Below are 15,320 nucleotides of genomic sequence, written 5' to 3'. Positions count from 1 at the left end.
CAAACAATGACTCATCACATTCCAGGAAGCACAGAATCCGTCATCTTACCAAGGTGATCGGATTTCTCGTTAAACCTTCACGTGTGTTTCTCTGGTTGAGGTGAATCTGTCCAGTGAATGCAGGAAAAGGTTTTTTCAGCGGGGTGTAATTTCCATGCACCTGCTCCTCTTGTTCATCAGCAGTGGGAATTAAGTGTGAGTGATAAGAGAAGCACAGTTAATAACATTCCCTTTTAGCAGCAAACTAAAATACTGTATTCACAATCCAATTATTATGATCCTCAGCGTGGCGAGTCCTCTTCCTCCCTCTCAGTTTGATGGCATTAGTCACGCCGTCAGCCCAAATAAAGAACAGACACAATGAGTGTCAACAATGAGACAGACGCTTTATTCACATCTGAGGCCTGACAAATGACCGGCGGGCGGGCTGTTCACTGAGTCTTCTGAAGTCCAGGGGTCTTTTTTTCTTCTGTACTCCTTCTCTATAACACATCAGTCAGCTTTATTTTTCCAGACTGCTTTCTCATACTCCCAGTCCAAACTCCCTGCCCCGTTGCAACTCTGTAATAAAGAAGGCTAACGAATGGAGCTGAGCGCTGCTGGCTTCATTTCAAGCATATAACAGTTGGTTTATAACTGTGAAAAACAGCCAAATCCAGCATATTAAACTAAAAAAACAACGAAAAATGGACCACAGGAAGCAAGTACCTCTTTCAGACGTTTTATAATTAAACTGTCCTCACAAATAGGAGATTTGTTGCAGAGTTCTGTGGAACTGGATTAGATGGTGACCAGTAATCTGTAAATAAATACAAGCTGCTGACCACTTGAGTCTCCGCAGGACTGAATTATTAAAATGTGTCCAAAGTCAGGAAAGATTTTCTTCCATTAAAGCTCTGCATGTCCAACAAAAGGTCAGTGTTTGTGCACAGTGGTGGTTTTGCAAATATTAAAAATACTAATTGGTTCAAAGTGATTAATTAGTATTGAGTATTTCTATTCATGCACAGATGTTAACTATGTACACAACAAAACCCGATGAATCCCAAAGCATTTTCTCTTCCAGCTACACTCAGAAAAATCATTCACAGCCAAAGATAACAATTTTAACAAGCAATAGAAAATCAGGCGTGAAGATTTAGAACACAGACCTGGTGGAAGAGCAGCATCAACTCATTATTCTCACTGCAGCTGAGTTTCTGGCATAAAAACAGTAAATGTGCATATCTGTGTTTTTATTTTTTGGTTTACAGTGATACTACATTGTTTTATCTCTGCAGCTGTACCAGAAAAAAGAGAAAACTATGACACAAGCCCTTTAAATAGGAAACCAGTTAAGTGCCATGGCAAGAAAAAATACAAACAGGAAATGTGGAAAAATCCATTTGCTTCTTTTCTGATTTTTTTTTTTTTTAAATGTGGAAATTTAAAAAGGTTTTTGAGGCCAGCCCAGTCTTATATGTCAGATATAAACCAGTAAGACTGAAGTAGTGCTGATTTATATCTATGTCTTTATATACTCAGTGGCCACTTTATTACATCCACTTGTTCAACTGCTTGTTAACACAAATATTAAATCATCCAATCACATGGCAGCAACTCAACACATTTAGTCATGTAGACATGATGAAGACGACTTGCTGAAGTCCAAACTGAGCATCAGAATGAGGAAGAAAGGAGATTTAAGAGACTTTGAACGTGACATGGTTGTTGGTCTGAGTATTTACTGGGATTTTCACTCACAAACATCTCTAGGGTTTCCAGAGAATGTTCTGAAGAAAAGAAAATATCCAGAGCAGCAGTCGTCTGGACCAGAATGTCTTGTTGAGGTCAGAGGAGAATGGGCAGACTGGTTGGAGACAATAGAAAGGCAACAGGATGTCCAATCAGCACTGGTTCCAACCAAAGTCTGCAGAACAGCATCTCTGAACACACAACACGTCCAGCCTTGAAGCAGATGAGCTACAGCAGCAGAAGACACACCGGGTGCCTCCTGTCAGCTAAGAACAGGAAACTGAGGCTACAATTCACACACACTCATCAACACTGGACAATAGAAGATGGAGAAACGTTGCTGGTCTGATGAGTCTCTATTTTAGCTCCACATTTAGATGGTAGGTTGAAATGAAATAAAAACATGGATCCCTCCTGCTTTAGATCAACACTTCAGATGGGGTGGAGGATATTTTCTAAGTAGCAACGCCACCTACCTAAGTAGGCTGTGGTGGTTTAATGGCCTCCACGGTCAACTGATGTGTTTCAGATTTTGAAGTCTGTGCCCATGTAGAGAATCAGCTGACACCCTGACACCACAGACCCTCCTACATAACAAATCCTAATTTAGCCCCTGGAGGAGACCAAGTTTACAAGAGACTACAGAGATAAATCCTCATTAATCTAACTGACACTTGCTGCATCTTTTCCTTCATTTAATGTTGTGTCTGTTTGATATTTTGTTAAGTTTTGCAGCCACAGTCACCCACCAAGTTTTGCTGTTAGAATGCAATTACCTGGATGGGTGCAAGACAGAGCCTCAGTTTTTGTCCTGTCATGTTTTAGCTTCATCTTTATAGTAGCTTTTTTTTTTAAGCAGATTCAAGCCAACATTTTTTCCCCAGAAAGACTTCTTTCTTTTAGGCCTGTGGAAACACAAAATACTGGATGTGTTTTTTATTAAATGTTTGCATTAGAAAATATTAACAGTTGCAGGAAACATCCATTTTAACTGTCAGTCTGTGTAAAAGTAACTCACCTTTCTCCACTGCATGTAAAACAGAACTTAACTCCTTTTTGTTCCTCCTGCTCTCACATACTATGTTCATATTAGCTGCTTATTAAGTCGTCTTTCCCTAAAGTGTGTACTATTTGTGTCTGCCATAACATATCTCCACAAAAGTGTCTGATGGGGCGTGTGCCAAACATGGAATAAATCAATGGTTTTAAAGAGTGATCCGGGGCCCAGCCTTTGATCTGGGGCCGTACCATTTGCTTAAATTAAGTTGGCAAAGCTGCAGCCTTGTTCAGCTGCTGACACAGGTATGTTTACTGGCCAACGATGCAAATCAGTCTTAATCATAATGAGCTTGGCCAGATTTCACAGGCTACTGCTAAGGCCTGATAGTTTGAACTCAGTGTTTTTGAATAACTTTACTTTATCTGCCTTCTGAGTCTGAAAGAGATCCACTAATGAAAGACTAACTGATGCACACAAAATATAAAATAAATCCTCTGACTTACCATAAACCAGGAGGACTATGCAAGGTATGGACACTATGCATGTCTATTAAGTAATGACCACTTCTTTGACCCGTTGTGCACAGTGATGAACATTATTCATATCTTCAAGTCATAATCAGTGTTGGGAAAGTTACTTCCCAAGTGTAATATATTTCACATTACCAGTTACTTTCAATTTTAAGTAATACATTTCTTTACAATATTACTCTCTGTATAAAGTAATAAGTAACATATTACTTTTCAGTTACTTTTCACCAAAATAAGCATTTAGGACAAGGCATTACGCAATGAAGGTGCGCAATATTTTGTCATGGTGAATAGTTCTCATTTAAATGTAGTTCCTCATTATTATAGTATGTGTGTGGCAACAAAGTCTAATGAGGTTGCATCAGAAAGTAGTTGTTAATATGAACTGCTGAATTACAATAATGTAATGATATGGAAGAATTAAACGACATGATGTGATACAAACTCTTGTTCTACACCTCATTGTTCTTTTCGATTTCTCTGATGTATTCAAAATAGTGAGAGTAAACCCACTTAGAAAATGTCGAGTCGGTTGCCATCATTCCTCGTCCTTTTCTTCTTCTTCTTCTGTTAATTTAAAGCCGCCGCCCTCGTCTTCTTCTTCTTCTTCTTCTTCTTCTTCTTCTACTTCATATTTATTTTCGGCTGTTGCGCGATGGTTGTTTTATTATTTATTTGTCTGATGTTTATACTGACAGTTGGGATTGTAACGCATTACCGGACTCATTTACTGTAATAATATTACCAAAATATAGTTAGTAACGCGTTGTATTACTTCGTTACTGCCAAACGTAGTATATTAGAGTAACGAGTTACCTTTGTAACGCGTTACCCCCAACACTGGTCATAATACAGATAAAATATGTGAATTATATAGAGGTTCACTTCCATTTTAGATTTCACAAATGTGGAAATCAAGTACCTAAACATAAATGTGTTTAGTTCTGCTGTAAACTTTACAGAGCCCATCTGGTGACATTGATAGAAAATACTTCAATCTCTGGCTGCTGTTACTGAATTGTGGGAACCAGACAATTTAGTTGTGTCACACATTAGTTTTGCATTGCAAGTAATAACAAGACTGTGTGCGCGAGATAATGGCCAAGCATGTAACATGGACATTATGGTATAGTTTCTTATTGTTACTTTGGGATGAATAAGATAAAATGAAAGGGGGGTTAAATTTTCTGACTTTGGCAGGCACCCCCTAATTTGGCATTGATCGTGCATCCTGTCTCTTTCCAGCCAGTTAGTCCATTGTTAACTCTTGTTTCATCTTTTACTCTCTTACTTTCTCATTTTTGGACTTCCTTGGATAAAGTCCTCTTGTATTTTGTTTGGTTATTCAACCACGTGTGCATTCATTGGTATCCATTAGCTGGCGTGTGACATGTTGGATAAAACTAAGTGTCATGTGATAATCCAGACTAGAAACAAAGCTGTGAAGTGTAGTTTGTCAGACTCAGGAATGTACATAATGAATGTCACTATGCCATCAAAATGAGTCAGAATTAGAGTCTTATGGTCATGAACATATTGCTTTAAAGAACAAAATTATCTGGTACAATTATACCCGGTTAATTCTTGCACTGATGCGCAGTGACATAACTAGTAAAGTAAGAAACAGTTCAGCTGCTTAAGATATATTAGTAACACATGGCCATGATTCAATTATCTCAAAATGAATATATTTTGTAGTGTACACCATCTATACACCAGTTTGCAGCTTCATCCTGGTGGCAGAACAAACTGTAGGATGGAAGCAAAAGTAAACTGCAAATTGTAAAGGAAATGAAAACATCTGTCTTAATCTGATTGTCTGTTTTTAAGATCACCTCCAAGTACTCTTTTGATCTGGCAGCTAAAAGATACTAAAAACAAACAAAAAAAAAAAAGAAGAAAGTGATATAGTCAATAAAAAAGTTCGTACTATTAATAGTTGTGCAACTTACTGGTGTTGATTTTCAGGGTTTAGCTACTCCACAACTGAGTTTGCTTTTCTTGTGCTCGGACTTCTTTTAATCAGGGCCTGATATACTGCAGTTTAATTAACTTGAATGATCTCTGAACTGGACTGAACAGAAAATAAACATCAATAAATGCTTCAGTGTTGCTGTTACAGCTGCTCTGACTGTAACAACTTCTCATTCCCTTCTGGTGGCAGGTGTTTATATTACAACAACCCGGTGAGACAGCCACATCATGAGCATTGGTTTGGTCACACTGCCCCCTGCTGGCTGCTATGATGCAGTGCAAGCAAATTGAAGAATAACTTCCTTAGTCTTCCGGTCTTTCTAATAGTTTTCATGCTTACCTCTAATTTATTTTTACATTGATACATACACAAATAGTATTCTGTCAAAATATTGATGTATATTGAAAAAATAAGTTATTCTGAATGTGCCTTTTATTAAAGAAAACTTAACTCCTTTTTGTTTCTCCTGCTCTCACATAATATGTTCATATTGGCTGCTTATTAAGTCGTCTTTCCCCGAAGTGTTTACTATTTGTGTCTGTTATAACATAACATTTTTTAACATTATTTTGTGTGTGTCTTGTTAAACTCTACTTCCTCTGTTTGCCCCCCCTCCATCTTGTTACCATCTGCGACTTCTTACCCATTCAGCCCTTTTGCCTGTCGTCTTCACTTCTACTTTCCTTTGTTGTGTTCGTTGCAGTATTCCACATTTGAGTTCTCCTCCATCATGGTTTTAGACAGAGGCAATTATAATTACAAGCCTGTCCTATTTTAAAGAGTATAAGCAATCAAAAAGACTGTCTAATAAAAACATTACATAGCATTCACCTTGCTCATGTTGTACTTCTTGTGCTATGAATAGAAGCAAACATGTAAGCAAGAAAATACTAAAAGCTTGCAGATAAAGGGTTTTCTTGGCCTTCATCTGGATTTAAAAAATATATGTAGGAAATTCCAACAACACAATTCTGCTGTTGGTTTATAGCTCAGTTTTGACGTTTATAATGCAGAGTTTAAAAAGATTTGCACTTAAATAACATATCTCTACAGTATGATATTCTATGGCCCAGAAAAACAAATGTCCAAAAGTTCAATATAAGTTCAAACTTAATGATCAATGTGTTGCTAAAACCATCAAATGATGATAATGAAATTATCAGAGATGACTGGGGTTAAGAATGTTTAATACAATAACACAGTGAACAGCTGTACAGCACACAAACACACTCTCACACACACATACCATCATTCACACATAAAGCCAAAGAGCTCACAATGACAACAGCACACATTGCATTAACAAACACAGTGCTCGGAGGATCTAAAGAGTTTTCACCACAAGCCGCTCGGCGCCACCCATCAGCTCATCGGCCTTTGCTATAGAAACTAATGTTGCCTTCATCACCATGGTGATGCTATGATGGACACGTCTTTATTCACAGTCAGGAGATGTAACGGTAACATGACAGAGAACAGAAGCTGAACTCCAAGTTCCTGTTGGTTTAAAGGAACATTCTGGTTATTTTTAGATGACTGCACTTCCTCTGACTCATTGTCTCCATCTGGAGAGCTCCTTTATACTCCACAGTTTATACAGTGACAGTAGATAGTACGATGCTAATGCTATGGGTATATTGTCCAATAGTACAACAAGACAACCCATGTTGTAAAAAAACATCCTGTGACATGGTTACGTGTAAACATGTAAAAAAATACACACTGATATGACTGCTGCTTTGCTCTCTGTGGGTTCAAACGTTGATCATGGCAGGTTACATGAGCTTAATTCTGCTGTACAATGACGGGAATGAAGCATGGTATACTTTAATTGAACGTTTCTGTGTATCAGTGAAATGTTTGTCTTGAGAAACAGAGCTGAAGACTACTGTTGGACAACCTTAGAGTTGTCAGCAGGACACAGAAGTGATGGTTTAATAGGACTTACATACAGCCTCTGATAGCTTGATCCATTTCTAAAGTTGATTAAAATAATTGGATTCATAAAGCATGTTCAGATTTGTTCAGAACACTCAGGAAAGATCAATAAAAATTCAACCAGCCATTTCAAACAAAGCAAACTCTGCTGTAAGGCTGATCAAGTGGCTCTGGAACATCTTTTTCTAAATGTTTTCTAAAGCCCTTTTCACACCGAGGAAAACCTGCTTGACTGCAATGAGACTATAACTGCCGCAAATGAAATAACTCTGCAGCAGCTGCAGGCATCAGCTTTCTGGCTGAAACACGGTGGGCGCATTACATTAATCTGAAATAGAGGTGCTGGACTCTGGGTTGCAGTAGTGGGCACAGTTTACTTTTATCTTTACAAATACAAGTGGTATCTGTGAAACTTGCAGCAAAAACCAGAAAAGAAATTAGATTATTCAATTTTAACTGACTTCAAAACAAATTTGCATCTGCAGTATAGCCTGAATTGTCTAGTAAGAAATTAGCCTAATTATCTCAGGAAGTCTTCTTTATCAAACTGTGGTCGAGCACATCCTGCAGGATACGAATTAAAGTTATACATAATCACATTCATATTAAAATAGCTTACAGGATTCTGGGAGGTAGTAATAATTTCTGGATTTAACTCCATTTATGTGTATGTTGTACCTCTAAACACTCTAAACTTTTCCCACTTCCAGTATGTTTGCAATCAGCCTGTTGTAGCTGATTTACCTGCATTTAAAAACCCTTATACATGCACTACTAATAGTATAAGCTGCACTCTACTAGTACTTCAGCTCTTCACTAAACAATAAACAAGAACATGTTTGACAAGCAAAATACAGAAAACATTCAACATGGCTGCTGCCGGTAGTCATAGTGTTCTTAAATTAAAGGTTGTTGATCCTTACAGGGATCCTGGTGACTTATCAAGGAATCATTGGAAAACAGATTTCCTGATATTTATGTGCAATTCTGCACCATTTGCAAAGTTTTAAGATTTATAACGGATGCATGATTGGGATTCAAAAAGATGACGAGGACCTGGGTAACAATGGGTAATTTGGTTCTACATGGACAGGTTGTACTTACTAAGTTTTTACAGTGCTAATATTGTGCATGAAACACTGTGTGAGGACAGTCTACAGACAGGATGCTATGGGAGAAAACTTCTGGTTCTTTGTACAAGTGATTGTTCTTGGGATTTGGGAAAACATTTGATTTGTGAAGCTGAGGATCAGGAATTAAATGGGAGGTCAAGAGCCATCCATCAAAACATCAATGAAAACTTAGTTTGAACACAATTAGATAAACTATTAAAAGTAATCTCTTGCAGAATACACCCATTACTGTTACTCTAAAGTGGTCATGACTAGCTAACATCTGACTCAACCGCAGTGCAGAAGAAACTGAGTGATGGTATAGAGATTTTATTTATCAAATACTAGCAAAAAGATGACTAGCACTTGATACTAGCCATAAATGTTAGCTGCCATTTTAGCTAAAAAAAACTATAAATGGGAGATGCTTAGTCTAAATAGTCTAAAAGATTTTTTTGCCTAAAATATACTGGACACAAATCCATGTTTCTGAGCCTGGATTTGCTGGGTTTACTTTAGAAAAAGTAAATGAAGAAATTGCTGCAGTTTATAAAGTTTGTAAATCACAAACCCGAGCATATTGTTAGTATGACTGCACAACAGCTCCTCCCTGTTTTAAATGCGTTTTCAGTGTTTTTGCATTAATCAAACAGGCCACGGTCATAGAGTTATGTATATTGTGTCCACTCGGTGGGCATGACTAGAGTACGGTGACATCTCCGATGACAACAGCTCAGACATCACAGATTGAGGGAACAGTCAGAAACAATAAATAGTTGACTATTTAAATCATGAACAAAGAGCAGAGCAGCAACCAGCCCTCACACCCGTCACATATCATAAGTGGTGTATAACTGAGACACCTGTCGCTGCACCTGAATGCTTTCACAAAACTTCCACTGCAGCTTCTTAACAGCTCCGTATTTCATTCTTTCTAATAACAGACATGTAGCCTGTCTGATTTTTACACACTCTTTGGTTTTCTCACCTGACTGCCTTTAATTTCATCTAAATATTAACATTTCCACATACGTGACAGACAGCATTTCAGTAACAAACACTTGTACTACTGTGAGTGGAGCAGGAAGCTGCTAAGAAGCTGTAGTCTGATGAATGTTGTCACTTTGAATGTGATACGTCCATAGTCGGTTGTAAACATAAAGTCTAGAGGCCCTTTGAGGGCCACTGAGGGGCCACTGAGTCAGCTGCTGTGTTTACACAGAGGAGTCTGAACTCTCGTTGTCACTGCACCGAGCCGCCTGTTGCCATGGTGATCAGCCACAGTTAGATACAGTGGGGAATTCGCTGCAGAGTCCTGTCAGTCGTTTTCAGGCACTTTGTCGTCCTCTTCCTCCTCCCCCTTCTCCTCCCCTGCCCCTGCAACAGTTTCCACAGCAACAAGTGAGTTCATCAAGAATAAGTGTTCACAAACTGTTAATATGTGACATCGTGTTTGTACCATTGCAGGTCAGGTGATCACTTGACATGTGGTCAGGTGACATGTCACTATGCTCTTCAACAGGAGGGGAGCCATCAGATGGCTGGGATTGGTCAGTGTTGTGTCCGCTCTGGCTGGGTGAAGCATGAGGTTGGATGTCTAATGTCTTTGCATCCTCTTCTGTCTCTTTCTCTTTATCAGCCAGCTCTGTTCAGGACAGACAAACATTGAAGTTTAGACCTGCAACAATACGCCAGTTTTGCATGAAAAATCTTTGGATGAACAAAATTCACATTAAGTGGCTGATGAGTAGTATTTGCCTCTACCCTATCTAACAAATGGCTTCAACACATTTTCCATTACAAAATTCCAGACAAAAAGATTCCTGCTCCTAATAGCCTTGCCTTAAACTAGTACTGAAACTTTATGACCTTAAAAATATGTGTTTCTAACTCATTTTGATGCACAGTGACATTCATTATGTACATTCCTGAAGTCACCATTGCCCTGTAGTGTCCCGAGGCTGAGAAACCTCACTTTACAACTTTCTTTAAAACCCAAATCACTGCATGACATCATCAGTTTTGCTTTATGCACCACATCACATGCTAGCAACTGGATATCAACACATTTTTTTTTTTTTTTTTTTTTTTTTTTTGAGTGTGCACCATGGCTGATTCATCAAAGAAATGCAAGAGGAAAATATTATAGGTTGCAGTATTCTCTTCACTCCTAATATGATGATGAGTAAAGTCTGTCGTGTGTATTTGTCTGTATGATGTTTATTGATGTATTGTTCTTTTGCATCGCCTAAGTTGACCTTATTGTCTTCTCACCCTGTTATCTGTTATTATGCTCATAGTCTAAACCTCTGGGTTCATGTAAAAGTACAGTGTAGAGTATGAGCTACTGACAATTAATCGACAATATATAGTACGGAATGACGATTTGTGTTATTGCTTACTTTCTATTTAAAACAATTAAATGATAAATGATAAAGAAATGCAAGAGCACAATGCTGGAAGAGGGCAACAAAGAGAAGGACAGAGCAACAAATAAGACAAGAGTCAACATTAGACTGACTTCTACTTGCTAGGGAAAGCTCAGAGAAGAAACAGGACACAAGACGGATGTTGAATTAGCCTCACTGAGAAATTCTGCTGAAGTTCAGTGGTCCTTCCTCACAACATGATGAATTTTGTCTTTTGCCTTGGTCCAAAAAAATTATGCTATTATCGACGCCACACTGTTTTATTTTATGTCTTTATAACAATTTTTTTACAGTTATAACTGCCATTTCTCTACTTCATATTTCCTCATAATTTGCCCACCCACTCCAAAGAAAGAAAAAAAATACAAGTAAAGTTCCCACACATATGATGGTATTATCAATAATTAATTTAGACATGATAATCACATTTTAAAAAACCTGACATTGTGAATCATCTATAATCTCAATCAAGTCTGTCTTTGGTAAGGAAGTTTACAAAAGCTCACTTTTTCCCTTTAAAATATATGTCTACTCACCCTAATGACCCTTCGGAAAGCTCTAAAAAATTACAGCAACATCTAGTGATAGATGACCTGTCTGCAAAAAGGCCAACATTCGTGGTCTAGATACAAAATATTAATCATTGGAAAGGAATACTAAAGCAACTAAAATGCAAAAAAATGTCCTTCATGACACCCAAAGCTGCTAATTCATCTTTTACTCTCCTGCACTGGAGAGAAATGGAACGTGTAGGTGACTTTTATATTCAGGGGACATTTGCATCATTCCAGCAGCTAAGAAAATGTGACATTTTTAGATACTTACAGATGACACATTTTCTGAAGACCCATTTGATTTATTTCGAGCACTCAGTACAGGCTAAATTAGATTTCTGTCTGAAGGAGGTTCAAGCCATGAAGTGTCATTTTTGTATGATGGCTTGATAGAAACTGATCAAGTTTCAACAAGCAAAATTAAGAAAAAATGGGAACAGGAATTGGGGATGCCAATCCAAATTCCAAATAAGAAAAATTGGAAGGATAGTTTGGGGGGGCATGGTGGGAGGGTTGTGTGTGGCGTGATTGTGTGGTGGTGAGCGATTGTGGGTGTGGCACGGGGGAGGGTGTGAGTGTGGGGTTATATGGGATGCAGGTTGAAGTAGATGGGGAGTTGGGGGAGGGGGCCGATAGCACCCTGGTTCCCGGGGTGTGCGGCTGGAACATCGGGGTGTGTGCTGGCCTACGCCGGGTGGCTGTCTGGGGGGGCCTGGTCCTCCTAGGCATGTTGCGGGCCCTCTGCCTTTGGGGGGTGGGGCGGCCGCCTCTGTGCTCCTGGGGCCCTGGGCCCTTCGCTTGGGCTGCCCTGGGTGGGCCGGTCCCTGGCGGGGCCGGCGGCTGCTGATCTTGGCCCACTGGGGCCTGTGCCCCGGGACCGTGGGGGGCTCTTGCTGGGGCTCTCCTCTGCCGCCCTTCGGGTGGGGCTGGAGTTGTCTTTGTGGTGGGGTGGCATGGGTTGGTGCTCCGGGTCTGCTGCTGAGGGCCCGGCCCAGGCCCTGGTCTGCCTCTGGCCTCCGTGGAGGCGAGGTCGCATTTGCATGATCTCACTCACCACTCTTCATCACTGATCACTCCTTGTTTCTCATGCTCTGCATGCTGACACAGTCACTGAGTTGTCTAGTGGGTCTTTAATATTAAGCGATAATTATTAAAAAAAAAAAAAAAAAAAAAAAGAAAATTTGTATTTTTCCTGTGAGTTAGTATCTGGTCGCTGTTATGTCTTTTTGATTTGATTTGGTTATACTCTTAATGACTGGCAGCCCTGTTTTTTTGTTTTGTTGTTTGTTTTTTTCTGTGTGTGTGTTTCTGCTTTTGTAAAAGTTGTAGGAAATTTTCTGGTGTGTTCATGTACAGGTGTAACAGTTTGTTGTCTGGTGATGGTGTGGATTGAAGGGTCGTTTCCCTTCTGTCTGTGATCTTTTTGTCTCCTTTCTTCTTTCCCTTTTGCTCTTTTTTTTGCTATTTTCCATCTTTTTCTGTCCCCTCCGGTCAGGTCCAGCAAGATTACATAGATTCCGTGATTCAAAGTAAATAAATAAATAAATTAATCACATTATCAAGAGGAGCCTTACCCATAGGCCTCCCCTTGGCAGAGCAAATTTGTTCAGCACGATACAGCAACCAGATTATCATTTTGCTGCTATGATGCTGGACAGGACAAGTTAAAAAAAAAAAAAAAAAAAGAAAAATGTTAACCCCTGTTCAATTAATTCCTCAGCTCAGAAATGGTAAATGCTCTTCAAAATAATCAATGACAATTCATGCTATACGGTATTATCTGTGCAAAGAAACTTATTCTTTTTAACTGGAAGCAGAAAGAAGCTTCATCTAGTGGATGCCAGCGATAACTTCATCTTCATCAAGACAAAAGATAATACACACAAATAGATTTTAAGCATATTTAAATGAGTAGAAGTTATGCATTTAGATTTATTTTGGGAGAAGTAGGACTTAGGTGGATGGGGGATGGAGGGGGTTGCTTATTATTTGTATGGCAAGCAATATGTTTGTATGTTAATGTTTTTTTGCATGTTTGCTGTGTTGTTTTTAGTTGAAGTTCTTGCTGTTTAGTTTGATGTCAGTTCTATTTTATTGAGGGTAAAATCAAATAATCTCAAGCAATACATGAAATGCCTGTCTTAACTGTACACTGCTGTGCTTCGCAATGAAAATATTTAAACAAAAACTGTTAATCATATCTAATTCTATAAAGTAAACCTTGATTATTTTCAACTGTAGCACATCACAACCTGCAGGATGCAATGTATTGGCTTCCTTTCATGCTAATGTGGCATTTAGACGTTTCCCCTGGAATAAGCGGGTATAGAAAATGGATGGTTTTATGTATTTATTTATGGATGGATGGACTTGTCTTTGGCAGGAAGTGGTAGTTACTAGATATAGCTGTAGTTCTAAATACATTTGTAACCCTTAGAGTCCAGAGGATGAACACACTGCTACTAGAAAACGAAAAGGCTTGTTTTAGTCGGTGTGTTCACATTTAGAAATAAACATATATGCTTAAATGTAAATGGAATTTTACCAGTATCTGCAATAAAAAAATATGTATATAAATAAACAAAATAAATAAATTGAGCCATTAGGAACAAGACTGTGGAAATCCTAACCTATCTGACTGTATTCTACCTTTAAATCCATGTGTAAGTGAACATACCATGCACAGACAGCTCTTTCCATCGGTCCTTGTTGCTGGTGATGACGTTGGAGAGGTGGAGCCTCAAAGCCGACAGGTTGATTGCCGTTAGAGAAAAGTCCATCTGTTCATCATCACTGTTCCCATGGAGACCACAGCTGTGTCTCTGCACTGACTCCACGGTGACTGAGCCACTTCCTGTTAGGCTGAAACAGAGCAGAGTTGTAGAGAAGCAAATTGTATTAAGGATAGGAGCACATTTGGCTCAAACTGGCAGAAACTCACTTTAATGAAAAAGTTTCCCTTGGACTCAAGCTTTCTTTAGATCTGGAGCTGCATGATGCTGATCTTAAAGTATTTGTCAAATCATATCAGACCCACATATACTGAAAGCAAACTGATTATCTATTTATCTGGCAGATTGCAACCATTGTTAGATTTACTGAATTTGAAGTTATTTAAAGGAAAGTTTAAATATTCTTTGACTTATTTGTGTTTTGTTCACTTTTTATTAAATTAGTACTATTAAAAGTAGCTGAAGTAGCGATGAATAGTTCCTGTGTGTAATGAACTCTTGGAGATACAAACACTATGTGTAGGTAAGATGCTGAAGAAAAATACAACAAATGTCATGATTCCTATAAAATTTCTGAGGGATTTTTTGGATTGATTACTTATGTAGGAAATAAATATAATGAAACTGATTTGATACATTAAAATTTCTCTCTGGGATTAATAAAGTATTTTTTATTTAATTAATTTCATATAGTTAAAATGCAACAGCTACTTTCCTCACACTGGTAGCAGTAGTTGCTGTAATAACAGTTGTAGTACCTGGACCTCCTGTTTCCAGTCTCTCGAGCTTTCCTGTCCTCGTCTATCAGAGGACCAATCACTTTTTCTGTTGTGTCAATCAGAACACTGAACGTTGGCTCCACTATGAAGTCTATGAAACCTGCAAATAAGAAAAATAGAAGGCGAGGCATGAAAGTAAGAACAGAAGTAGAAAACTGGAAATGAAGCTCATGTGCTTCTTAAAACTGTGTTTCTCAATAGACTTCAGTTCTGTGCAATCCTGTTTTTGAGCCATTAATTTCCGCAAACTCAGAGGACAGATTGGAATCAGCTTGTGTGAATGTGTTTTAAATCCAGGAATAAGTTTATGTATAAAGTCCTACCCCACTGGCCAGTGGTTGTTCTTACCTATCTGTGATTGGGCGATCATGGTAGCTTTGCGGTCACAGAGAGGCGAAAAAGGAAGACCAAGTTCCACTTCTTTATCTCCCTGTAAAAAGACAAAGTTCCCAAAACAACATGAACATGAATTACAGCAATGGACAAAAACAGCCAAATATAATGTCCTAAACAAATTTTCTTAAAATCATTTGCATT

General features: G+C 38.5%; 1 protein-coding gene across 1 annotated transcript in view; it reads right to left on the bottom strand.

Annotated features, from left to right (window-relative positions):
• Positions 1 to 9,051: 9,051 nt before the first annotated feature.
• pde1a (phosphodiesterase 1A, calmodulin-dependent) overlaps positions 9,052 to 15,320 on the bottom strand; it is a 41,562-nt gene continuing 35,293 nt past the window's right edge. Inside the window, exons 12-16 of the mRNA XM_042001621.1 lie at positions 15,132 to 15,213; positions 14,763 to 14,883; positions 13,950 to 14,134; positions 9,749 to 9,934; positions 9,052 to 9,666 (exon numbers count right to left, since the gene is read on the bottom strand). Coding sequence (XP_041857555.1) covers positions 9,608 to 9,666; positions 9,749 to 9,934; positions 13,950 to 14,134; positions 14,763 to 14,883; positions 15,132 to 15,213 — 633 coding nt within the window. The 3' untranslated portion in view covers positions 9,052 to 9,607. The remainder of the gene's footprint in view (positions 9,667 to 9,748; positions 9,935 to 13,949; positions 14,135 to 14,762; positions 14,884 to 15,131; positions 15,214 to 15,320) is intronic.

Source organism: Melanotaenia boesemani, chromosome 12 (genome assembly GCF_017639745.1).
Source record: "Melanotaenia boesemani isolate fMelBoe1 chromosome 12, fMelBoe1.pri, whole genome shotgun sequence".
In the NCBI taxonomy this organism is placed as follows: Eukaryota; Metazoa; Chordata; class Actinopteri; order Atheriniformes; family Melanotaeniidae; genus Melanotaenia; species Melanotaenia boesemani.
Note: the sequence above shows the minus strand (reverse complement) of the source record. Positions and strands in the feature narration are given on the sequence as shown.